Source organism: Hirundo rustica, chromosome 6 (assembly GCF_015227805.2).
Source record: "Hirundo rustica isolate bHirRus1 chromosome 6, bHirRus1.pri.v3, whole genome shotgun sequence".
Classification (NCBI taxonomy): Eukaryota; Metazoa; Chordata; class Aves; order Passeriformes; family Hirundinidae; genus Hirundo; species Hirundo rustica.
Genome location: NC_053455.1, coordinates 44,167,300 through 44,194,676, shown reverse-complemented (window position 1 = coordinate 44,194,676; position 27,377 = coordinate 44,167,300). Strand labels below are relative to the sequence as shown.

The 27,377-nt window shown below is 40.7% G+C and overlaps 1 protein-coding gene and 1 long non-coding RNA gene across 5 annotated transcripts in view; both read left to right on the top strand.

Moving 5' to 3' along the window:
* The window catches only part of LDLRAD3 (low density lipoprotein receptor class A domain containing 3), a 107,127-nt gene that overhangs the window by 53,911 nt on the left and 25,839 nt on the right, over positions 1–27,377 (top strand). For 2 of the 4 annotated variants that reach the window (XM_040068694.2, XM_040068692.2), the window contains exon 4: positions 1,987–2,118. In XM_040068694.2, coding sequence (XP_039924628.1) covers positions 1,987–2,118 — 132 coding nt within the window. Of the gene's footprint in view, positions 1–1,983; positions 2,119–27,377 lie in introns of all 4 variants that reach the window. The other 2 variants (XM_040068691.2, XM_040068690.2) reach the window with 1 other exon arrangement.
* Positions 13,781–25,013, top strand: LOC120754746 (uncharacterized). The gene is made up of 3 exons (XR_005701541.2): positions 13,781–13,914; positions 14,430–14,710; positions 24,268–25,013. It is a non-coding gene; the product is annotated as an uncharacterized LOC120754746 (long non-coding RNA).

Here is a 27,377-nt window from a genome sequence, read left to right as displayed (position 1 = left end):
GAATATGATGTATTTGGTCATTAGCACATCTGGGTTTCTCTGTTTTTACATGTTCTCAAACAACAAAAAGGCAAATAATGGCATATTTAGTGGAACAGGTTCTTGGAAGGAGAGGCAGGTTCTTGAAGCCAGGCATGCCTGCCAATGTACAGCAGCAGGAAGTTGTAGCAGAGAGATGATCTGAAGTAATGCTTGTTTCAGGCTAAACCCTCTGCGTGTGGCTGCACAGATCCATTTGTGTCTGTAAGTCTAGCAGGGATATGTCATAGCAGTAGGGAAAAGTTATGTTGAATCCAGCAACTCTGTTGTTACTATCAATAGCTGGTAAAAGCATGGGTCTCTAGGTGAAAGCTTGCAGCAAAATACTTGTGCTGAGGTTTTGTTTTCAATGACTTTTAAAGGTCAGGAGGAGGACAACAGACAGCAGCTTTCAAAGATAACAAAAGGACCAATGTTTAGAGTGATCTATCACTGCCTCATGGAGGACTTGCCTTTCTTGTTGGTGTTTGGTGTGCTTTCTCCCACAACATGAGCCTCTTTTAAGGTGGCATCTGTTGTTGTCTGGGAGAGTCTGCAAGGACTGTGGCTGGGAGTCAGCACTTCTGTGGAGAAAATGAAGCCAGAGAAGCATTGAAGGCTAAGGAAATTACTCTAGGTTATGCTTGAACAAGTGAACTAAAAAGAAGTTTTGACAAAAATGCTTTGAACATCCTTAAGGTGGTGGACTGACAAATGGCAGGTCTCAATTAAAGGTGCTCTACTAGCTTATGGAGTTCATTAGGAATGACACAATTTCCCGCGAGCTTATAGTGTGTAGCTCCAGTGGGACCTTACAGCTGATGATAGCGTGCTACTGATCTCCCCGTTATTCTATGCCAGTGAGGCACTGGTGGTTTTTAGCACGTCTAAATGTCTAGTTACTGCTTATGAAGAGGAACAACTAAGTAGGTTCTAAGGTGACCTCAAAAATCAATGTGGTATGCAAGTGTGCAGCAGTTTCAGACTAAAGGAGTTTTAGCACATTTTTGCTAAACAAGCTCTTGGGGAGCTGGAGAAATTGGGAGTGGTTACTATTTGTCCTGCAGGTTATATGCAGGGCAGACTTTAAAGTTTCGTTAATTTATTTATTTATTTATTAAAACCTCTTCAAATGTAGCTCTTACTGTAAAGAATAAAAAATGGAAGCCACTTAATTATTGGAAACTGTAATTTTATTTGTGGCAGAGAAGCAGTTTGAAGTACACAGGGCATCTAAGCAGGCTTTTTAAGATTTTCAATTGGAAAGTTGCACTCTATTTCAGTTTGGAGTTCAGAGAAAATGCCCAAAAGTATTAAAGGACATTGATTTATGAGTAGATTAAAACCAGCTAAATTATGCATATCTCAGCTAAGTGACTGTGTTGAAAGATATGTTTCTATATGACGTATATGAAGGGTGCAAGCATTGTTCCTTAAAAAGGAGTTGAAATTCAAACAGTGAGAGGCTCAGAGATTTCAACATTGCAGTTGTATCAATTCAAAATATTGAGGAGGATGGGGGAGGAGAATAAAGTAAATAAACCACTGCCTGGCAGTTCTCAGTCAGAATTGTTGTCTTATCATATGAAACTTCAGCTAAACTGAGTCTTCTGTAATGGGAATCAACAGGCAGTGTTTATGGTAGGCAGTTCTACTCTCCATATGTCTTCAGTGTGAGCAAATGTGGAACAGTGATCATGACTGGGCTCTCATGAAAATGAACAGAAGGCTTATCACAACTATGGGTGGGCTAAATCTCTGCTAACTGTAATGAATCTTGCATAAATTAGAAGTTTCAGCTCTCCCTAGTTAGAGAGCCAGGGCTGGTTTGATTGCCAAGTTACTCCCACATAGCCATCGAAATGACCAGCTGTTGAGTTGTGACCTGTGGTTGATGCTTATCAGCTATTTAAATGCCTGGGCAAGAGAATTCCTCATGAAAGGTCTCACTTTCTCTTTTTGCAGCAGCAAATCCCTTGCTTTGCTCTACTGCCCGATTCCACTGTAAAAATGGTCTTTGCATTGATAAAAGCTTTGTGTGCGACAGTCAAAATAACTGCCAGGACAACAGCGATGAAGAAAGCTGCGAAAGCCCTCAAGGTAGGCACGAGGGTTTTATTCTCTTCTGCAATATTATACCAACTCAACACAGAACAGGCTCAGCAGAAAATAAGATTCTATTGGCTTGCTCTGTGTTGGTTATCACTGCGGATAGTGAGAGTGAAATGTGTAGAGTGTGCACGTGCATATATTGCATTCTCAGTGCTCAGAAGAGTGGTTAAAAGAGTTGTTTTTCAGGTTAGTAAAAACACAGTTTTGCAGGAAGCGCTTGTAATCTGTGATCCAGGGCTCACTGAAGTTGCTGGGAATCTATTTAATACTTCTGTAAGATGAATTGGACCTGGGGGGATTGATAGTAAAACCTGAGTTGGAAGTGAATCTGTCTGTTTACCAGATGAGTAAATCATATGCTTAAAGCTGTAGATCTTCATTGGTCAGTTACCTTCTGAAAGACATGTTTAACTGCAGGACAGGTCTACAGTGAAAGCATTTATGCCTACCCTTACCCTGAAGACAGGGAAGAAAATTTTTATTTGAAAATTGTTGTGTACCGAGTCTTGGGAGAATCTCAAAACAGTGACATTTTTATTCTTTTTACCCTATCATATAAGTCTACAGGCAGTGATTCTCAGTTTTGTGTCTGTAACTTAATACCACAGTATTTTATGAAACGTGAAGTATATGTAAATGACTTGAGGTTAACAAACAGTGTATTGGACATCAGGTGCTAAACATTTTAATGTCTGAATTACTACCGAGAAACCAGAGTTGAAAAAAATACAGGAGACGGTGGATATTTTCAGGGGAGATGTGGGGTGCTTCACTCTATAGAAAGCAGGACAGATGGAGAGAGATAAAGCAGCATATGAAGGAAGATGTAATTAGTGAAATTGAAGGAGAATTACTTTACTGTCTACCTGCAGTGATGAATTAATCCTTTGTGGAAAATAAAATCATCCTGAGCTTAAGGTGCTGATAAATATTCTTGACAACTCACAGAGGAAGAGGAAAAACACAACAGCAATGCTAGCAAAACAGGGTTTATAGCAACAGTCTCTTCTGTGTCATACCTCTGCCTAACCTATGAGCTCTTTCCTTAGCTCCATATGTAAAGGTTGGAGGGGTCATCTTGTTAACTCTTCTGCGTGCTGAGATACGTCACAACCTGGGAACGTAGCTGTGCTCGGATCAGAGCCTTGGAGAGGGTCTGGCCTGCCTCTGCTCTCTGTCAGGAGCGGGACAAAAGGGCTGCCGAGGGCCTCGCACGTGCCCAGGGCTGGACTGTTCTTCACTACAGCTCTAAGGCAACCTAATCAGATTAATGTGGGTGGTAAGGTTTCTTTTGCTTTCTCTCTCTCTCTCTCTTTTTTGTTTGTTTGTTTGGTTGGTTTTGGTTTTTGGTTTTTTGTTTTGTTTGTTTTTTGTTTTTGGTGTTGGTTTTTTTTTTTGCTTCTGAAGCTTCAAGCAGCGGTGCTATTCTCCTAGGCTGGGATGACTGCTTCTTCCTCTGCAGATTAATTGGCTGGATTGCCTCCAGGTTGTTTGTTGTCATGACAATCTGCTTTTGGAACTGTCAGGCTCAAGAGAAGAAAAGAGCTGTATTTCACAAAGCTGTTACTTTTGTCCTCATATTTGGTCCTTCTGGAAATGTTAGATCAGTAAGAGGATAAGCAAAGTAATTCTTTCTGATTATATGCGTGAAAAAGGCCCAAACAAGGAAGAAGGAACTCTCTCCATTAGGAATGTGGGCTAATTTTAAAAAAAAAAGGTCCAAGTATGGGGTTGGGAATGAGGAGTTCCCAAAGTGAAATGCTGGTTGTGGGGAGCCTGTGCAATTGGCTTTTCCCTTTGGCAGCTCAGAGCCTCCCTGAATGGCCATTTCACCATCTGTAAGTGGACAATGCGTGGGTACCTGTCTTTCAAAGCTAGGATTAAAACAGTGTGATGTGTTCAACTATCTGAATATAGATGATGATTGCCCCTGGAGTTTGCAGCTGTGGGTATGTCTGTCCTGGCTTGCAAACACACCAACTACTTTGTGGTAATTAGATGCTACTGTGGACAGTCTTTAATTTCTCAGTATTCTTTCTACAGCAGATCTAATTACTGTAATTACAATGTGTTCATGTTAACACAGTAGCCAAGAATCCTGGTCACTAACTAGAACTCAAGTGCTCTGGGTGCTCAGGGATGGAGCAAGGCAAATCTGTAGGGTGTTATAAAATGAAGATAAGAGGAGTTTCTTCCCGCTGGCTGTTATGTCAATTGTGGTAGCTTCAGTTCAGTGTAATTGGGTATAATCTGACATATGAGATTTGCTTATTTTTCTATCTGTAAATGTGTTGATTCAGAAGTCACTAAGCTTCTGAACCACTGCATGATAGTGTTGTTATCACCATTTAACAGATGGGAAAGAGAGGGCATAGATCAGCTTAAGGAAATGCTCCCAAAGTGCCATCCTGTCTGGTAGGAATAGAGCTTCAGCTGTGCTTGTTTGCTTCAGGGGCATGTCATTAGACTTAATCAATGTTTGCAAACTGTTTTGAGATACTATGATAACATGGGAAATAGAAGTGTGAATTATTAATTGATACTTTGCTCTCCTTCTGCTCTTGGGTATACTGACAAGCTCTTTAAATTATCACCTCTTCCTGCTCTTCCATGAACTTCAAAGGCCTCCTTTATCCTGCTGTCATTACTGGAAAGCTCCAGTAGCATATCAGTTTGGTTTGTGTCAGATACTCCTCCATGCATAAGGATCTCTTCAGTCAAGTGGGGTCACTCTGCAGACTAAGAAAACAGGAATGTGGCCTCCTACTGAAAAACATTAACCCAGCTTTGACATGGAACGCTTCAAAATGTGCCATCCTCAATGAATAACAGCTTTACTAGCATGCTGCAATTTGAGATGGACCTGAAGACATGCATTTATAAAGATTAATTTTAGTCACAAATAAGAGCGATTCGTTTGAGAGGAGGGAGGGCCCCATGATTTAGTTGTGAAAATGAGAGGAAGATCAAATTTTGGAGGGCGTTTCTGCCCTCCCTTCTCCTTACCACTTGTAACTGACTGTTGTGTATTTTACTAAGGTTTGTATGTCACGAGGAAAGTTTCAGATTAAAAAGTGCCAATTTAGCAGCAAGTCAAAGAATTCTTTTCTAATTCCTCACAAAAGTTATCTGTAGCTCTTGTCACTGCCATGATAAACTTCAGAGCAATTATTTTAACCCTAGCTATACTTCAGTCATCTCAGTTTTCCAGCAGTGAAGTAGCATGGCAAAATATTTCCCTTAATCTGGAATGTGATGTATTCATCAAAGTATGTGCTTGAGTCTTGGGATTGGACGGAGGATATAATTGCTTGGATTATCCACACCAGTCAAATATATGAATAACTTCAGAATTGTTCTTTCTAGAGTGTTACTCCAGGTTTAACAACACCAACAGTGATTAGAAATGTCTGCTCCTGTTCTGTGTTTAATTGGTCTCAATTGAGAGGAAAGTTTCTCTCCCCCACACACTTGTCTCCTATGCTTCTATTTAGCTGATGGTGTTAATCATTAATAGCATCTACTTGGGTGCCCTCCGCAGGCTGGTCTGTTGCTGGGGGGATTTCCTGTTCTATGACAAGCATCCACTCAGTTGGAAAGGAATTACTTCTCCTCAGTATCTTCCAACAACCATGTAAATTTGTTCAGCTCTAGGACTGTGTTTAATTTATTCTCTTAATAGGTTTGGGTTTTTCTAATCTAAATATGTCCTCACAGTGCTTCTTTTCCTCCATTTTGTACTTTTAGTTTAGAAGACTTCAACTTTACAAAAGCATATGGGTATGTAACAAAAGCATGGGTAGTTTAATTCAAGCCCGTTTTTCTTTCATGGCCCTTCTTTTCTTTCCATCTAAGTTGCTAAATACCTTTACTAGCTTTAACTCCGTTGCCTAGGAAAGGGAGTTTTATTGCTTCTAGTCTGTATTCACTGTGTCTGCTGCTGTAAACAGAGGCTCTTGACTTCAGTAATATTCCCGAAATTCTAGCTCTGCAGTTGTTTGTAAACAGTACCAATATGGTCAAGTTATAAACCAAATGTTTTGCAAGTGTTCAGAAGTTAATTCTTGTCCTGTGTATCTGGTAATGTCCACTGTTGTCCATGTGAATACCTCCTCCTTTTATTTTTTGCATATCTTTTCGTTGAATTTGCATTAGGATTTTTATACACTGCAGTATTCTCAAACAGGTTTAGAAGCATACACAGTTTTAGAAGTGTCTGTGCTTTTCTCTGGGGCATTTATGAATTGCTTGTACAAAATTTGTCAGCATAGTAGAAAATAGAAGTCTGACCCTGTGTCGAATAAGAGGAAAATCGTTTAAAATGTTGACTTCCTAAAATGAATTTTTATGTGATAATATGAATTCTGTAATGATAATTTTTGTGGATTAAGTTATAGGCAAAGCTGGAAGTGGGCTGGCTGTGGAGGTAAGCACCAAGGCCATTGCTAATGTTTTCATGATTGAGTTGCAACGCAAAGTGGGTTTTAGAACTGACAACTAAGTGGAACAGACGTACTCTAAATTGCAATGAAATACCACAAAACCTAATTTATGAAACACAAATAGTTCCCAGAACATCCCGCTCCGCATGGAGCTTGTAAGCAGCCCTTTGCACGTGGTAAACTGAAATTCTGAAATTCCCAAATGCTGTGCTGTCACTTAAACATCCCAAGGCTTTGTAGTCTGATCTGACTGTATACAGGATTTTATTGAGTCTCTCTGACTCATTATTGTCTCAGTCTGTAAACTGAAGCTCAACTTGCAATTACTGTGCATAATCTTAGCCCAGATTCAGCCTGCAGCAGGAATTTAATACTCAGAGGCAGACTAAATAGAAGCAGAAACATAAGGAAGGATACAAATAAAATGTCACTGAATGTTTTATTAAATGAAGGCTTTACCTGACCATATTTAGCTCTCTAATATAATACTTGCTAGATGGAAATGGTTTTGTTAGCTGTGATTTTTTTCTTTCCTATGTTCCTCCATTCACTGAATCTATCCTTCCTCTTCTTCCCCTTTCTACTCCTCAAAAGGAGGGTTTTTTTATTTGGGAGGGTTCTTGTCAAGAAAAAAAAAGGATCCATCTGCATGGGGACTAACAGGTAAGGTGAGCTACAGGAGGCAGGTGTTCATGTAGTTGGTACTGACCTTTCAGGTGAGTTCATCTCTGTGTTGATTGAACTCTGTGTTGTGTGCTGCCTCCCAGGGCAGGCCATCATTTGTAAAATGGATTGTTGATCACTTGATAAGAACAGCAGATAGTAACCCAGGCATTACTGTAGATGGGCCCAGACTCATTCAGAAACATGGTATCTTCTTAGTGGGACCGAGAGGGGAACTCTTACTTCACTGTGCATGCAGACTTTGGAATTAAAGTAGTTTAAAATAGATGTGGGGATCTCAGGGAGAGGTCCAGGCAGCTGGTACAAGTGGATTTGAGTTGCTGTGTCTCTCAGCTCCCTGAGCTTGTGAGTATGACAAGGTTTTGTTGCAGAACAGGCAATGTAGCTGAGGAATGTAGCTGAGGAGTAGTCTCCTTGTAGACCAGCATGTTGCTTTCACAGGCCTGTAATTTTGGCAGAATAGTAAAAGACATGCTGCCAAAATGTTATGCTGCCCCTGTTTGGAGAGCAGATGTTCTATTAAACTGTAATGTGGCAATAGACAAACAATGACTTCAAGTCTTCAAATGGACAACAAACTTACTTTAAAAGGTGTTTCTAGAACTGAGAGGTGTCCAGACGCTTCACCTAATTTCCTGCTCAGCTCACCTTTGATGACTTCAAGCTCTAAGTTACCCACAGATGATGACTTGACTACTGTAAAAATCAGTTTTATGATCTCGGTCAAATCTGGATGGGATATTGTATCACTGGGAGTCACCATATTTACCAACAGCTTTATCAGGGATAATCAGGAATAAAAATGGGATCTGGCAACAATCATCTTGACCTGAAAGCAATTCCTTAAAGATAGTAAGGACAGAGAACTACCATTGTGCCTCCAGCTTGTGGTAAGTATGTTCTATCGACGGATGTGCTTCAGAATGCCTTTCCTCAAGGCACAGCTCACTCCCATCATGGAAGTGCCAGTCTCACTGGAGTGCCTCACTGGACTTTTATTGTAATACCATGATTTTCAGTTTTGGTTGGCTGGTTGTTGCTGGAACTGAAATTGCAGTTCTCAGGCTACTTACAAAACCAGGAAGTGCAGGGATACTTTTCTTTCATCAAGTGGCTGATGAGAAGTGGGAACTGAGCCTGAAAAGGCATTGGATCTTCTCACCTGTGCGGAGATGAAATGTGAGCTCTGAATGCTTGTGTCCAGATACTCCTACCTTCACTTTGTGGCATTTATGTCTAATTAAAAGTTCCAGAAAGAGGTGATGACATGGATATCCAGTTTCATTGCCTGTGCATCAAAACTTCAAAAAGGAGTCATAAAATGTTACACTTGAGAAAGACAAGTGTAAAATAAAGGGCATTCTTTTTCCTCATTGATCTTGAGGCTCATTAAATTATCTCTTGAGCTCTCATTAGTAAAAATAAATGAATTCCTGTGAAATACATTTTCCACAAGTTTATAACATCATGTTGGTGTTTGAAATACACTATATGTATTGGCACGTCCTGCCATGTTCTGGCTGCTGAAATGCGCTAACTTTTCATTTATGTCAGTGTGATTTAATTGTGCAAAAGGCTCCTGTTGCTGGACTGTAGGTACCAGACCCAAGTCTTTTTGCTGTCACTGGATGAAATCCAAATAAAAGGCACAGATGTTAATCTTTGACTTGCTGTGAAACAAAATCAGTTCCAGGTAAGGTGACCAAGTGCATTTTCTACAGTTACTGTAGAAAATTATTATAGCATTTATATTTAAAATGAAACCTTCTGTTAGTGCAGTTTCAGTACAGGGAGAATCTGGTTTTTGTTGGAAAATGGGAGTTGTCATAGCAAACACGTGTCATGGAAGAGCCTCAACAAAGGTTTCCTGGGTTAAGTACTGAAGAGACACTTGCTAGCAGGGTGGGAGTTAGCTTGGATGTGTCTTCTGTTTCAGTTCTAACCCTCATTCATCAGACTGGCCTGCCTCAATCTGTAATTCTACTTTCAAGCCCAGCTGGGAGCTGGTCTGCTTGGCTGTCCCGCCAGGTCTGGCCCCATCAACCCTGCACCATGAGTTAAACCTTGCTGTTCAGCCTGATTGTTGACATTAATCTCAGGTAAGTAATAATGCTTTATCCTAAATCTAGCTTTGAGACCTGTGTGCATTAACCAGGTCGGCAAAAAGTGTGAGGTTAATTTATGCTCCAGTGCCTTTGTTAATCTTGGTCTGGCATTGTCATGTCTGTATCCACTGGTTAGAAATGATTTCCCGAGATGAATTACTGAGGAAGGCAGCTGCATTCAGCAGATTGCACTGGGACTTGGGCAGAGAGCAGCACTGTCCCTTTCTTTCTTTTTGGAATTGGACTGTTGTAGAAATGCCTCCTCCTGCTTGCTGCTGAGGACTCCAGGACGGTGTGGATGAATGTAGATGAGAGATCTCTGAAGTTAGGTTTTAGAAGAAGGGGTTTATTGTATGGGACGTGAGGCCTTGCTCGGAGCCGCCAGGCGCAGCTGTAGCATGGCCTTGGAAGGTGGGAGCAGTGAGAGAGAAAGAAATTCCAAGAGCAAGATGCAAGAGGCAAGAGAGATGAGCAAAGAAGAGAATAAAGAGACAAGAGGAAGGAGGCCCACTCTCGCAGCCCCCTGATAAGGGGTCTCGAGGTGGGCTGTAACAGGGTTGTGCCAATGGGGTTACAGATACCTGATACTTCAGGGGGGGTTACATGTGTGGGATAAATCATACATAGCGGGTTGTTTTCGCAGGCATCTAGTAGCTAGCACATCTCAAACATCAAAACTTACTTTCAATTCTATCTCAGTTACAGGTTTCACATTCTCAGAATCTAAGCAATCATATTTATAGGGCTTTCTGGCTTCATCCTTCCCAACAGACTGTTATTTTGTGCAGCAGTGGAATTGGCAAGAAGACTGGTTTTGTTGTGTATACCTGTGTGTGTGGGGGGAAACCAGCTCTCATCTACTTGAGTGTCAGACTTTGGGGCAGGTTTTTTATTGTGGTTTGATTTTTTTTTTTTTTCTACCTTTAGCTGCCAACAGTAAAATTGGAAGATGTGGCTCCTAAAATGTCAGGCCGCAGCTCTGTCCCCAGCTGTAACTAGTTTTGCATGTGGCTCAAATCTCTATCTTTTCACTACTTCAGTTAAATCTGGGAATAATTTGTGACATGTGAGCTCTGTCAAAGCTTCTATGTGTGTTCTTACACAAAGCTAAAGCCACAAGCAGAGCCAGCATGGCCAAGTGTAAAAGGGTCTCCATTCAGATTCTGTAGCAGTTTAGTACATAGTCAGTTAAGTGATTGACCTAAAGCAGTATGTTTTCAGAGTAGACAGTCCCCTAGAGCAGGGTTGCCAAGCTCTGCTGAGAAGTTTTACTGACATTTGCTCAAGAAGAGTATGTGCAGTGACTCCAGGTCAGCCAGATGTCCCTTTAGCTGGAATCTGTGCTGCTGCAGTGCACTTGGTTCATAGGAAGGAGAGCAGGTAGAAATGCAGAATTGTCTCCAGAAATGTAGGTGATCCCATGAATGCAGAAGCTCAACAGGCCTTGGCAGTTTGTCTGTTACTTTGAGAAATCCTTGTTTAGGGCAATTCTCGTTTTTCTCTAAGTGGTTTCACTTCACTGTGCTAGAATAGCTGGAGTTTTATTCTGCCTTACAGAAAATATGATTTTATATCATCCTATAGGACAAATAAAGGTATGGAAAATAGAATTGTTGGGGATACCAAATCACTGAGGTGGTATTAATGTCAAAGTGTATCTACCAGACCTTGCTGGTCTTCATGCCCACTCCTTCCAGATGCTGATCCCAGCCAGTTGATGGAAGCGTTAACTTTCTGCAGCTGAAGCTAAAGGCATTTGCTTCTTTGTTGTAGATCACACTTAAGTTGCTATGCTAGTGTGTTGTATTCACTGTGGAGCACAAATTACTTGAGGGTGACTTTACAGCCTGAATAAGTTGCCAGCTGGGGTTCCAGGGAAAGGTATTTTGTACTGCCTGATCTAAAACTAGCAAATGAAACTTAAGAAGTAAGTGGATTATCATGAAAAAGGGAGTTTCTTGCCAGGCTTTAGATTAAGCTGAGATTCATCCTCAGCCAACCGTTTCAGTACCTGTAAATGTGTGAAGGATGAGGCTGTTAATTTTAGATTTTCCTTCTTTGCTGCTCTTGCATTAAAACTTGTGTCCCAGACTCTGATCAGGCTTCCTAGCAAAGCTGGGAACTGCAGCGGATTTTCATCTGTGTGCTGAAAATTGTGTAGTGGTGAGAGACATCACACCAGTATTTAGTCTTCGTGCTGTTCCCTGAGCTTGCTAAAGTAACTCATGCTCCCATCAGACATGACCACATTTTTGGTGCTAATTTGCTGTAAAGCATTGTATTAAAAAATCCATATTTATGAGGGATGTTAAAACATAAAGTAATTATATGGTTTTCAATTACATAAACATCAACATGCAATGCAAATTAGAAGCTGAATAATTAATTTTCTGTTTATTTTTAATATAGAGTCTATGTAAACAGCAGAACCTGGAGAATGAGCAGGGGGAAGAGTGTGAAGGGTATGGTGCCATAAAGTGCTTTAGCATCTCAGTTAAAGTTCAGTTCAGATGTCAAAACAGGTGTGGGCTGTTATGGGAGGTCACCTGGCAGGTGGGAGGCACTGGGTTCAGAACTCTGTTGATACATATGCCCTATGATTAAATAGTGTTCCCATTAACATGGGTGAAGGCAGGGACACTTGGGAGTGTCTGTTCACCTGTCCTGAGCACAGAGGTGGTAGCTGGAGCCACCTGATGCTCACTGCTACTGGTGTGGTACAGAGCCTTGGGCAGTTTGGGTTGTGTGCCTCAGCATGGGAAAAATACCAAGCTTTTAACTTTTGAAAGGTGTGTGAAAGATTAAGTCATTTGAAGAAAATAATTATGATTAATCATTTCTGAATATTGTCAGTCCCCTGCAGTGCACCAGCTAGTCGCTGTGGGGTCTGGTCATTGGTGCTGAAGTACATCCTCTGAGGCTTCAAAGCAGAAGCTTTCAAAGCTTCATTTATTCTAACAGCGTTAGTGCATTACAGTAAATGCAATGATTACTGAGTTCTGAAGTGAAAAGTTTTGAAGATCTGGTGTTTTTGTTAAGAGATTTAGTAATGTGTTACACTGCACTAAAACCTGTGGGAATTAAAAACTAACTTGTTCCATTTGTTCAAGATTGTCATTTCCCTCTGCCTCCTTCATGCTGAAGAGTGAACAAACACCAACCTTGATTTAGTGATGGCTGTCAGGAGAACACTTAGACTTTTTCAGGTGGTTTTTCCTTGGCAAATAGTGCTTATGGTTCTCTACAGAAGACTAGGGACTGTGCTGCAGCACAAGTTCTGGACCTCAGAGGTTTTCTGAACTAAAACTTGAGCTGTTCTTTAGTCAGCTGTGAAGTCCGTGGTGGCGGGAGCCTGGCTGACTGGTTTGTGAGGATGTGGTTTGCAGTTAGTTTGAGGGAAAGGGAACATAATGTGCAATTAAAATGAAAGTTTTGCAAGGTATCTTGTGCTGATACTTGTAAAAAACCGTAGTTGTGGGAATACTGTATGGGAATATTGTATGGGTCCTTACAGTAAGTGACCATCAAATGTAATGGTTTTTTTATACTCTAGAATTAGAAAACAATAAGTATGTGACTTCAGCAATGCAGTGCTGTGAGGGAAGTTGTATCCTTGCTTAGAAACTGGTCTACTGTGATCAACCACACAATAGGGGATGAGAAGACCATATGTTCCATTCAAAACTGAACAAATGCCAGGTTGATTTTTTGTTGTTGTTTTTATTTGCTATTAAAGTCGAATTTGTCTGACCAGATTGGAACAGATGTGTTGGAGATAGGTTCTATAGAAAGGTTGTTCAGAGATGGGCTCAGACAGCAGCGTGGCTACAGCAGGAGTGAGAGGATGGAAGCAGCTCTTGTGACAAAAGATGAGGCTGGGGGCAGTGGGCAGAGCTTGCTGTGCAAATAATGGCTGCACATCACAGATGGAGGCTTAAGCCATGCTCCTACTTCTTTTTTTTTTTTTTTAATTGCATTTTAGGAAAGGGTCAGTTGGCCATGGTCTTGTCAATTGCTATTGTGTGGGAGGCAGCTCATTTAATTAAGGCTGAGGTGGTAGCAACCTGCTGTTAATATGCACACTTGATAAGTTTCGTGATGAATTAGCTGCCAAGGTTTACAATCCTGAGCCCAAAGTCTTGCTTTTTTCATTGAGTTCACAGCACAAGTGTGATTAAATCACTGAGTGTTTGTAGAAGCCTCTGCTGGCCTCTCCCAGACTACCTTTTGCACCTCATGATATGTAAATCCCAGTTGATGGTTAGTTGGCAGCCATATGAGATCAGGTTCTAGCCATGACTGATAATTGCAAGAAAATATTCAGGGAGTGCCTTCCTGGCCAAGGTGGATGTAATTCAAGACTCCTTATGTGAAGGAGCTCTGGCTGGAAGTGCCTGAGGAAACGTGCAGACCTCATGTTGTGAGCCCACATTTTGGAGACAGATCCCAGCAGATGCCTCTTCAAGCTATATGGCCTGTCTGAGGTGGAAACCAAGCACATGGAAAAACACTGTGCAATGAGTTAACCTTTAAGTAATGAATTTCCCAGCAAGGTACCGGAATGCTTTTGGTTTGTGTCGTTCTTACCTGTACATCTGCAATATGATCAATCTTTCCAGAAAGTCTGGTGTAAATACAGAGTAGAGGAAACATACTGAACCTGTTTCTCCTGTTTCTGTGCTCTTTCATTCATCATTTCAGCCTCACCATATTCTCTACTTTCTTTTATTAGAAAAACTCTTCAAGTAAAGAAATTAAGTAAAATTTGTGCTGCTTCCCCATTTTCTTTTATTTTCATTTTAATTGCCTGTTTTCCTGTAAGACATCAGGGGCTTTTCTTCACTTGTTTCTGTTTGTTTGCTTTGGACTTTTTTTCTGTCTTCAGATTTTGCATCTTGCTCTTTTATCACATGTTTGGTTTTGGCTTTTCTGGATGTGTCAGACCAGGGGAACTCTGCATTAAGCCATATCCCGACTTCACTCTCCTACCTCTAGTTAAAACATCACAAGGTTTTGTTGTCCTGTTCAGGTAAGTCTCTCCTACACAATCATTGTTCTTCTATTTTAGTGTCACCTTGGAGGGGCAGGAGACCATCTAGGCTTAAAACATAAACAAATAGAAGAAAATCTTCAAAACCCACAGGCAAGAGGAATCATGCATCTCCCTGAGAAGACTGGGTATATGTTCCTTTCTGTCCCAACTCTGGACTACATCTCTTCTCTCCAATGTGATTGCCAGACAGTGACCCTCTACAAGAACATTGCCAGCTGGCAATACTCATAGCAGTTGTGTGTTTCTTTCAGCAGAGATTTAATGTAAATTTAGTGGTGTCTGCTGTCCACAATCAGGTGAGAAAAGGAGTCAGTTTCTGCTCTGATTGCACTATTAGCTGTTAGAGCAGGAGTTTCCTTTCTGCCTTTTTTACCATATTATTTGTACTGCTTATATTTTATGGCCATGATTTATAGCATATGTCACGAGTTTCTCTGATGCTGCTCACAGTTCCCTGCCTGTGGTTTGCTAGGAGGGGGCAGTGTCCTGATGCTTTTGACATGAGGTGTGTTTGTTGGCTGCAGTACCTTCCCATTGGACACTGGAACCAAGCTCTTGCAGTGGAAGGAGGTGGGGGGGAGTGTCTTGAAAGGAGTTACTGCATTAAACATCTGCTAGAGGAGGAAGTTTCCACAAGAGCTGGGTTAATAGTCCCCTTCTGGAGTGTAAGCTGGAGGCAAGCCTTTGGCCAGCCCCTGCCATGTGCAAACGTGGCTTTGCAGAGGTTGGGGCGCAGGGCAGGAACTGTTGTGTGCTCATACGGTAAAAGGGAGGAGGAGGAGGAAGCCTGTGCAGCTGGGTGGAGTGCAGGCTGCTGCCAGCAGCTGTCTAGAAGCATTCCTCACTGCTGTAAGTTCTGTGAGTGATGCTTCAGAGAAAAATATCCTCTGTTTTTTTTCAGCCGTAAGTCTTTGTCACGCGTAACAGGGTGGAGTTCTCTGCTGTGCTCTTCCCCAAGTTTTTCAGTTGTGGGAGATAGGGGAGGGAAAAAAAACTAATCAGACTTCTTCAGTTTGTTCCAGGGGCTGCAGGATGCCTCTCCAAAACTATTATTTTACTGCTATGGCAGTTGCCTCTGGAATTACAATCACATCATATTCTATCTCTTCTCCTGATAGTTAGGACAGGCTTCTTTAGCTTTTTCCTTTTTCTTTCTTTTCTTTTCCATACCCTTTTCCCTTCCACTTTTACTATGCAGTGAGAAAGCCAAGGAAAAGAAGAGGGTGCTGCACACCTCTGCCCTTTTCACATTGAGAAGGAATGTGTCTCTTTTATGTGTGCTATGGCTCTGTGCCAGTGAGAAAGCCAAAAAGTATGAAGTGGATTTTTTTCCAAAACATACGTTTGGATGCACGAGTAAGGTCAACTTCTAGTAGGCTCTGTACTCTTGGACAAATTTGAAAAGATCACCATTTTATATAACGTCAGCAGTTTTCTTTAGATGAGGTAAATAATGAAGCACCAAAGATAATACAAGCAAGGTCTCTCCCTGCTTGAAAGAATGCTGACTGGAGCAAATATCACAGAGTCCTTATTTCCACTTATTTCCTTGTTAGAGGCTACAGAAAGGATCACTGTATCTAGACAATTCAGTTTGCCCTGTCCTCTACCACTCTGCTATGCTTTGGTCAGTCTAAGTTTCAAGGCCTCAGGCTGTGAGGATTTAATTACTATTTCTGGGGGATTGTTGTAACTGCAGCTCTCTCAGGTTTTCCTGTTCTAACTTCAGCTCTGCTCTAAAGCCAAGGAAAACTCAAGTGTTACATAGCCTGTGTGGTTTCAGGGCCTCTACAAACTTGTAGTGCAGAATGACTCTTAACTTTTACCTTTTCTTTGTCTTTTGTATCCAGAACAAACTCTCTAAATCTTTGGTTTCCTGAATAGGGTAGTGAATTTTCTCAGTTGTTTTGGGTGAAAACCGATGCTGAGATAAGTGAGCTGCTTCCACTCTTTCTGTGAACTGCGCATTAAATGTGCTTCCTGCTTTTAATGAACACTCCATCCCAGCTGCATTTTTTTATTAAGATCTCATGGAGCAGTTCTTGCTGAGTCTTGCTAAATAACTCTTGAAAGAAGATTCTCATTGTCCAGAGGTAGGAACATGTAGTGCTGAGCTTGTCTTTTAGCTTGTTACTTTTCCAGTGGTTAGATAGGCTGCATTTAGGCCCATTTTGTCATTAGGAAGTTATTAAATTGCTATCCTGTGACTTAATCTTCAAGAATCAACCTTTCTGTTGATGTTTTGTGGGTGGTTCAACCTGGCCTGAGCTCATTCTGTCCTCTGCATTCTATCTGTTATGAGGGTTTTTTTCCTGCAAGTCTTACGTATTTGCATAGGTGCTTCATTTCAGAAGAGTACAGGAGGGATACAGATGTTATGACTTCATTTTTTATTATTTATTATACTGTTTGGGCTTTTTTGATCTCTGGAACTCAAAACAATGATCAAACGAGGATTCTCTTTCATTTTCCTTGGCACTAGTTTCTCTCTTCATGGATAGAAGTGACTGAGGTTGATGTTCAGAGTCAGTGACTGGTCAATCACATGAATCCATCCTCAGTCCAGCTGAATTTATTACCTGTTTATGTTTTTTGCTGGATCTCAATTTCTAAACCTTACTTCTGCCCTGCATAGTTTACATTTAGTGTTCCAGACTCAAAGTGTATCTTGTGAGCCTGGGGGTAAATGCTTGGGTGTTTCCTCCTCCCTATTTAGCTTGTTCCTTGAGCAAGATCCAGTTCCAGGCCCTTGTCCCCTGCCTGGCCCAGGGAATGGCCAGGGCTTACTGCAGGGAGGGAGCTCTGCTAGGTGTCCAGCTGCTGTGGGTAAAGGCAGCTCTGCTGCAGCCTCAGCAAGTGCCCAACAGCATCTGTTTTCTTAGGCACTTTCAAACTGCATGAAAATGATTTCAGGCAGAAGAAAAGTGTTTGTACTAGCCAAGTATTGCATGAAATGTCCAGAAAACAGGTCTGGTTAGTAGACCTTCAATGGGAGGGTAGAAGGAGAAGAGGAAGAAAATAATAGAAACTGTCAAAGGGAATTCAGTGAGGTAGAAAGGGAGATCACTTTGGCCATAATAGTAAGTTTATGTTTATGACTTTATGAGTCTTACTTTTCCTTTCTTCCACCCCACCAATATCTCTTAAAATTTCCAGTTGTTGCTGCTGCTTGTTGAAAGGTGTTTTCCTTCTGTCATTCCTTGCTCTATCTCGCATTCATTCACTGGCACTGCTGTACCAGCCCCTGTCTCACCACTGCTGTGAAAATCCGTTCCTTTGCCCTTCAGGCAGAGTGTCTGGAAGGGCAGGTGGGTGTTCAGTGGTCTTCATTTGCTGAGACGGGTGCTCTGCTGAAATGAGGGCATATGTTACCCAGTGCAAAACACAAAAAAGAGAGGTTATTGCTTGTGATGGTTATTCTGAGGGCACTCTCTTCTCTAACTGGGAAAAATTCCCTGGTGTCCCCCACACCAGCTTATTTGGCATTTTCCGGTGAATCTGAAAGGGATAACAACTGTTGCACAATGTCTCTTAGTGACACGAGAAGCTCTAGGTTTTTCTGCTGGGCCTTGTGGGCTTGGTAGTTTGGTGTCACCCTTCCCCTGGGCAGCTTTCTACCTCTGATGATAAATGGTGTGGGGTACAGCTGCTGTTTGGCTGATGTGGTCTTCGTTCTGTTGGTGGAGAAGTCGTAGTGGGAAAGGTGCAAAAGTAGATGTGAGAGATTAGGTCTTTTACCACTATGCAGTCTAAGAAAGGAGATGGAGAGGTGTGTTCTCTGGCAGTAAAGTGTGAGTGGGAGCATTTTCAGAAGAGTTATCAGCCTGTCTTTTCCCTCTTGATTTCATGGTGCACCTTAGCCATCTGTTCTGTCAGCCCTGGAGAAAGCTGCTGTTTTCTCTAGTTTCACTTGCTTAACCACGGTTGTAAGGTTCATTCTTTGCAAGGACAAAACTCCTGTCTGTTGTCATTTAAAAGCATTTGCTATTATGAATTATGATGCCACCTCTCTTCTGCCCAGGTGGGCTTTAAATGAAGCGCAGGTTTGGTTCATTGAGGTACAGCTGTCATTGCAGCAGGAGTCCTTAGTGTTGGTGTAGTTCTCATTCCTACAGGGGAGAGGGAATTTCCCACTCTATAGACTCACCATTATTTCTTAGGACTTACCACTGCATCTTTAAAATGCGTCCAAATGGGCTTCCAAAAACTCGGGTTTTTCAGTCTGTCTTCTGTTGGGTACACCCTACTGTCAGTTTTTCCTTGCAAACCACCAGTAGCTAAATTCATTACAAGAGCTTGCTCAGAAGAGACGTGTTCAGAGAAGTTCAGAAGGCAAAGTGGGAGCCCTTAGAGCTCGTACAGGAGAACTGCTTTGTCCTGTGAACACTTGGTGCTGTGGTAGTGGCAGTTCTGGGGTTTTATTTGTTTTCCAGAGGAATTGCATTGAGGGCGATGGGGCACAGCCTAAGGGAAGTTGTAATCTGGGTCCTGTGAAAAATGCCAATAAACTGCAAATCAGATACTGACACTTTAAATACAGGGCTATATTTCAGTGAGGATCTTGTGCTTTCATCTGAGACAAAGCCTTGAATATTGTGAATTTTTTAGCATGGTGGTGTGGCAGTGTTCCTGATAAAAGTGAGTGTATAATTTGCTAAATTCCTATTTCTACTGTTGGCAGTAGCTTTTTGATTCCCTTTTTTCCTGTCTTGCACTGTCACATACATCTCAGGAAACTTATTTAGCCTAATCCTGTGTTTGACTCATGAGACCCAGCGAGCTAATAGCTTGAGAATAAATTGATGTAGCAATTGCATTCATAAATACCATGAACAGCCTCCTTAAAGTGGTGTTTGATTACTTGAGACAAAGCTTTCAAAACATTAAAACAGTTTAAAATAATCACTTGGCTAAAGCAATAACATTCTGTAGATGCATTTAATTTTTCACAACCCTCTATTTATTTCCCTTTTCAGAAAATGGACAAGAAGCCTGTATTAAAAAGTAATTAAATCTGCAACCCAAGCAAGACACAGAAAATTCAGAATTTAATGCTAATGCAGTTTTTTCATTTTGCAGATGATTGTTGCCCACTCACATGCACACAAGCATGCACATTATTAACATTGACAAAGAGCTGACTGTTAACTTTGAGATTCTTGGTTTCCAGGAGTTTATTTCACAATCTTATTATGTAAATGTGGTTTTGGTAACTTGTGCAGTTGCCAGGAGAATTAGCGTCTGCCTATAGAGCTGCATGAGATGCATCCACAAAAGCTGGGTAGGACTATCTGTTCTGTTGAAAAAGAGTCCTGTTGCTTTGATTTATACCTAATCTTTAAAAGTTTAAAGCATCCTGACAATATAAACCAAACAAATTTAACAGTGGCAGTGTTTGCCAAATGAGACAGTGTCCTGCATGGCATTCTGTGCATCCCACTGAGGCTTGGGGGGGGGTTACTGTTGCATAATTGCTGGTTTTCTTTAAGAAAAGGGGTGTGTCGTGAGGCTGTGTGAAAATACATACAACAAAAACTTCTAGCTTTTTGGTAAAAAAAAAAAAAAAAAAGTTGGGTCCCTTATTTTTTCTAGTACAATACAGGAAGTGTTTGTCAGGGGAGTGTTGTTTGACAAAGCCTGTTACATCTGGAGACCTGATGTATTTCTTCTTGATTGTATGTCTTATCCAACATGAGGGGAATGGGGACATCCCATTAAACATCGTACTGCTTGGAGCTTTCCTAGCTGGAGGGCAGCTCTGAGAGTTCCCACGTCAGGTCAGGTAGTTCACCTACTAAAAAGGTAGAATAATTAGAAGGCTCATTAGAGCTGAGTTGTGAGTGGTAAGGCATGTGCAGGCAGGAGCTGGTAGGGACAGGTGATGTGCATTTATTTACACTGGGAGAATAATGTTCTTCTGTGAAGCTACAATGTGTGGTACATGGTGCCAAATTACTTTTTGTGAGTGCTGTCAAATGCTCTTGGAAATAGCACTCACAAATTGTCCCATCCTTCTGTGAAAACAAATTCCTTCTAGCTTTTCACTGTGGGGAAGAGGATTCCGTAGGCAGATGGTTCAAGATCATACTTTCAAGGCACATTAGTTAACATGTCTTTAACCTTAAAAGGTTGTCAGTCCATGAATTCTGACTTTGAAGCTTGCAATGGATGAAGCTGGGACTGCTGTTCAGGATGGAAGTGAATTTCACCTGCTAAATACAGTTTTTTATGTTTGGGAAAGAACTTTCCTCCGCAGGTCTGTGTTATGCTGAGAACATGGAGAATGCATCTTCTTAGCACTACTAGACTTGTAGTTTGATTGTTGCACAATATTTAAAAAAATGTATATGTAGCTAAAAGTGAGGTTCAGTTTTTTAAAATATGAAATCTGATCACTTCCATGTGGTTTCAGTCTTAGAGTGAAAAGCAGTAACTTGGTAATTACTCAATATAACCTCTGCAATGTCTTTACAAACACAGTCTGGTTTGAACGCTGCTCTTCTTCCTCACACCAGCAAGGTAAATCAGCTGCATATTTTGTTGTCCTGGCATTTGCAGCCAGATAGGGATAAAGATAAGGCTTCATTCTGAAGCAGGGAACCATGACAGGTTTGTCACAACCCAAGTGCTGTCTCACTGTCAGGGGAGACTTGTGAGCCGCAGTGTGTGCTCAGTGGTAAAACCTGCCACCCTCTGCAATGAGCGTGATCTTGGCTTCCAGAGAGCAGCAGATCCAGAGCATCTCTGCCACAGGTGAGCTCATTTCCCATGATCTGGTTCATGTATATTCAACTCATCACTGTGGGCTTTAACAGTCAAAACTTTGGTTTTGCTCCTTGTCCAATACAGAGATTGATTTGAAAGCTGAAATAATGTTGGAGTACTTCACATATTTTGCCCCAGATATTTTGCTGTGGATATTCCTGTTTCATCACATTTTTATGACTTGAAAATAGGCCACTTCAAACACTTTCCTGTGTAAAAATTGAGCTAGACCTTTCTCAAGATGAACCTTTAAAATTAGAAACTTCACACTTGAATGTCAGAGTTGTGTATAACTTCCTGTGTTGACAGCTACATGGCCTCTGTCATGGATGAGTGCAATGTCTTGAGCTGTTGCTAACTAAGTTTGTGCCTGTTTCAAGAGCTGCTGTGCTTCTGGGGCACAGATAAAGAAGTCAGCTCTAGGTTGTGTTGTTGCTGAGCTTTTCTGGTGTGTTACAGTCACTCTGTAGGTATTATCAGCCTTTCATATAATTGTACCATGCCAAGGTTATGCTAGTTATATTTTAGTTTCTGTTTTGCTGTTAATGGTATCATGTAAATGCTGAGTTTGTTTTGTATTTAAAATTGTTAGAGCAAAGGGAGGATCATTTTTCTCTGGGCTGCACATAGAAAGCTCTGGAATAATATGTTTGATTTTCTATCAGAATAACTTGCCATAGCCTCTGTCACTCCAGTGGGTAATGTTTTCCCTTCTGGTTCCCATTACTATAATTAAATGCATTCAGAGCATTCTGTTTCTGTCTATTACCATGTAATCATGTGATTGATTCTTGTGTGCCAAGTAGATATTTTTTCCAAAGGAAATATTTATTTACATGAGTTTTCAGATCAGCTATGTAAATCAAGTGCTTATGAGTGGCATTTTGACGTGCAGCTTGAACACTGGTATTTCCAATTTCTGTCCTCTGCGCTTCTCTCTCATGTACCTCCACAGCTTTCTGCTGCTTTAATTGCTAGTTCCCTCACTACCATGCCTATTACTCAGATGTTCAAAGCCCTGGTTATTTAACTTCCCAAGAGAAGATGTTACTGTATCCTGTGGATTTTTTTATTGATCAGGATTTAGCGGGAGGCTGACTTGCCTTTCTGAACAGGTTGCTTGTGTCAAGAAAAGCTGCTGACCAAGGATATTTTTAGACACTCTTAATGATCCAGAGGATGTACTGTCAAATATTTTCTTTTCAGTCTGTTTTATTTCTTTGGCATCACATCAGGTTAACATTAAGCTTTTTGTGTTTGCATCCTTTCGTACTATAAATTCTTTGCCTTCTTTGTTATAACTGTCTATGCAAACCGTGTGACTCTGATTGTTTCTCTGCCCTCTGTTTCTTTTGTTCCCTGACCCATGGGAATAATGTTGCCCCTGAAGTATAGTGGAATTTCTAAAAGTAGCCATAACTTTAAAAATGAACAAACCTAAAGCACTCATACAAACAAACACCGTATTTTTCAAGCCCAAAGAATTAAAATGTATGCCCATGGATAAGGGATTGATGATCAATGCTGTCTTCCTTCAAACTGCCTTGTATCAGAGGGTAGGATTGGTAGGAGACCATGATTCCAGAATTGTTAATCTTGGGAATGTGTGCTATTCTGTCAGTCAGATTTGGCCAATATTTTTGCTGTTAACCGCAGCATTGAGTTTCGGTCAGCTAAAGAAAGACTGATGATGATGATGCCTATTGAGTGTTTTCAGACACAGGCACTTGTTTTTAAGGAATTTCTTAAACCAAAGTAGCACGTTGCATTATGGCCCAGGTATTTTTGATTTCAGACTGCAGACTTGTGCTGGGGATGCAGTGGCTCAGCAGAATGTTGCTTATCTAGGAAAGGTATTGAAGCCCCATCTGTGAGCAGATACTCACTGCATGCTTAATTTACTGCCATCCTGTGCTTCTCACCTAAAAGCAGGAGCTGTCTTCATCTTCAGAGATGTAAAGAAGGATGTTTTAATGTAATTTCCTTATCATGAATCTTCCAGTCCATTATGGCTTCAGAATTTATTGTTGTTTGTACTCCAGACCAATTGCAGATTAAATGAGAACATCCCAGCTGCTTGTGCTGGCGTAGCCATAGCTGCATTGACACAGTCTGGAACAGGGTATTGATAAGACTTGTGATCTTAATCTGCTGTTTTATTGATTTTATAATGATTCTAATGATCCCTGTATAACAGAGCATCTTCCTAGGGAAGAAGGATTTTCTTGGTGTATTTGTGGAGCTTAGCTTTTTGAATGCATTCTCCAGAGAAGGAAGAGAGCTGCTGGAGGGAGTCTGACATTTAGTCATGCATTTGACAGTGCAATTCAGAGTGCTTATTTGCTGAACATGTGAAGGTATTCCTTGCTCTTGATCCTTCTCAGTGTTACTAAGAGGATCTGCATTGTTGGCAACTGGTTTTTCAAGTCAAGGAAGATAGCATTTTTATTTTAAAAAATTCTTTCCTTCTATTTCTACTTTGTTTTAGTTAGAGGAGAAATATAGGAATGATCTGTCTAAAGGCTCCTGACGCACTATAATCATCAGCAGAGATGATAAAGATGAAACTAGGCACCCTTGACACTTGGGCCATCTAATCAAAGAACTGAGAGAACAAATTTAGTTCTTGATCATCTGTGATCCTATGTGACTTTCTGTCACAATAATTCTTTCCCAAAGTTTTAAGATAGCAGCAGCACTTCCTTTATCTTCAAAGGGTATAGTTAGAGATTTATATAAACTATTTGTTGATTGGTTATTTAATCATAAAATCCTACACCAGTTTGGATTGGGACTTTAAAGGTCATCTAGTTCTAAGCTCTCTGCCAGGGGCAGGGACATTTTCCACTAGATCATTTTGCTCAGAGCCTCATCCAGCCTGGCCTTGGGCAGGATGGCGCATCCATAACTTCTCTGGGCAACTTCTTCCAGTTCCTCACCTCCCTCACCATAGACAATTTCTTCCTAATACATAATTTAAATCTGCTCTCAGTTTAGAGCCACACCCTTTGTCCTGTCACTATGTGCCCTTGTAAAAAGACATTGAAAAGACAGTAACCATTAGTGTCTTGTATTTTTTTTCCAGCAGGACAGAAACATACTGTCACAATTTCACTTGAAAACATTGTTCAGGAAGAAACGATGTTCTTCTTCAGGAAGAAGTTGGGAATTCATTTCTCCTTTGGACATGCCCTTGGAAAGGTTAGGAGTTAATTTATGCAGTTCCCCAGGGCACCTACAAGGTGTTTTGGAATAGGGTGATCTTGATTGAATCCTGCTGTATGCTTGCAGTTCAGGTCAAATCATGTTTCTCCTACTAGATTATTTCCCTTCTAGCAGTGGGGAGCTCCTGTATGTGGAGTTTCCCAAAAAAGCTTTCAATACTTCATTATGCTGACTGCCAGCAGAACTGCTGTGTGACCTCTGCATGGGTGAAATGGGCATTTTTCAGTTTGTGGAAAATGCTTGTATCAATCAGCAATTCGAAGTGCAACAGAAAAAACGTCGTTTTCCTTCTGATCAATACAGTCTGATTGTAGACATTAGTCTTTGTTTTTGAGCCTGACTCTTTTGTGTCTTTTTAATCCTCTTGAGCAGAAAGAAGAGTTTAATACTGAAGAACCATTTCAGCTATGAATTCCTATAAGATAACAGTTTAGAGTTGTATAAAAAAATGATGTGGTGAGAAGAGGATATTTACAAAATAAGCATTTGCACTATGATCTCAAAATACTTACTCTGGCCCCTAAATCTCTCTATCGAATGTTTTTATCCCTTTTCATATATGTAAATTTCCATTTGAGATTAGTCCAGTAATTAAATAGAAGTACCAGAACATCAGAATATGATTAAACCACTATTTTGCTTTGTGCAAATAAATAATGATGAATCAAAGTTTATAATTTGTCTCTTATTCTCTGCTTTGTTTTGGGGTTTTTTATTGGGTTTTTTTTGCTTACACAGGTAATTTTTGTCTCTTGAGAAGATAAAGGGCTTGGATAACCTTTTTGTAGTCTTGACGTATAATTTTAATGACTCTAGGTATGTTATCCCTGCTTTTGATTTTATGCAGGTTTTTTTTTCATTAGGTTTGGTGTGCATTAGAAAGTCAGATTTTATTTCTTTGAAAGACTGTCCTTATTAATTAAATCCACTAATTATCAGAAAGATATTAATACCTTCTCATTAAAATGTTGCAATTAAAAGTGTTTCCAGAGTGTGCTTCCTCAAAAGATAAGTTTATGCTCATTCAGATGTCCTCTTCTTGCAAATAAAGAGGAATTTTTGTTCTAAATCAGTGATGAAGGCCAAAACATGAGGTAAACATGAGAACAGAGAAGGCACTGAGGCTAATTTGGTAAAATGGCTTTTGTTCTATTACAGAGGTGGGGGAGAATTGTTGCTGTTACTAATTAACCACAGGAAGAAGCATCCTGTGTTCTACTGGGGCTTTTTACTTGGAAAGTAATTTCTTTGTTGGCATCTTCATAATGATCATGTTCATACAGTCTGTGTGCATGACAGCCTCCATTCCCCTGAAGTTACAACACACAAGCCCTGTGGAGCTTGGGGGCTGACACAAGTGCTGTGGAGGTGCTAGGGAGAGGTGATTCATTGCTTCTTGATTTCTGGACAATCCAAAGTTGGCACACTCCTCTGCCCCTCAACTCGGCAAAGAACAGCTCTTCTTTGTTAATTGCTTATAATCAATATGTGAGAAGGCACTCTTTTGTTTTGGCATCTTCAGAAGCTGACTCTGAAAGGATACTTCTAAGTCATTAAAATTTAAACCTACTTACCATCTTGAAGACAATTCTGAATTTTATATGATTCTGTACATACTGAAAAAAATAAATATATACTGCACATCACATAAAATATGATGTAGGTTATACAGTTCATTGATGTGAGTTCTGTGTTCAATGCTGCTCATTCAGCTGCTTCTGTTCAGTTTCTGTGCATAGCTAAGTGAAACAGTCCTCAGGCTACCCAAATTTAAAAGGTATCATTAATTCTTTCACAAACAAATGTGCTAGAAATACAGTGTCTACCACTTTAAATCATCAGTTCAAAGAAAAGACCAGTCAAGCTGAAAATCCAGCAAATGGGGTCAGTATGTTGTGTGAAGCAAAAACATAGTTCCCTTAAAGAGTATGAAAGCAGTGAGAAGAATAGAGGCTGGAAGAGTTATTAACATTTATAGTGGTCAGTGGGCAATGAAGCAGTTATCTGTTATTGCATTTCTTCATGGTGGTCACACTTCTGAACAAGTATGATGTATATATTGTATGCACAGCTCTGTAATACTGAGCTAAGCAAAAATTAGCAAAGCAAAGCAATAATCAACTCTGAGGAGGAGATCTGATGCTGGTGGTGACAGTGGTTTTTCACTTACCTAGTTGGGTGCTGAGGGATGCGATTCTGAGTTACTCTGGGTTGTGTGGTCTCAGAATTGCCCTTTTGCTTGCAAAAGAGTATATTATTACAAGCTTTGTACCAAGATAGATGTTGGGACTTGTATAAATTAGATTTAGATTTTTTGTCACATCTGTAGAGGTGTGGGGGAAGGGAAGGAGAAAAAACAGTGCAGGAAAAAAAGAATTTATTGAAGACTTCATGAATGCCAAATTTTGAGAGTTTTTCTTTCTAAGTAGATCTGCAGTGCATGTCATTACCCACCCGTTTACTTTTAACACAATTAAAAGAAATGCATACCCTCTGCTAAGAGAAAGGTTCTTGGTGTTACCCCTCTTGCAGTCACTCCTCTCACGGGCCAGGTAAATTTTATAAATAGTGTAGAGGAGACCTGCTTGACTATTTTCCTTATCTTTCAAAATAAAGTATTAATAATTTAAAGATAGAAACAGCAGTTGGCTATAAATGAAGCCCAGCGATGAAGGAAAATGAAGCTGTGCAGGCTTATGTGTGTGAAGACATAACCAGCAATACATTGCTACTGACATGGTAATTTCAATTCAGCCATACTTTTATGTACACCTCAACTTAAATATTCAGCTGACAGCTCTTGGATCACTTGGGCTCAGCAGGAGGGGAGGAGGCTGTGTTCCTACCATTGTTTAGGTAGATTTGTACCAAGGATACCTGTTGTCACCCACATGTCATACCTGGAAGCTGTTGGCTAACCTGTAGTCCACAAGGATGGTTTCTCGCTCAGATGAAGACTGTCTTACTTCAGCA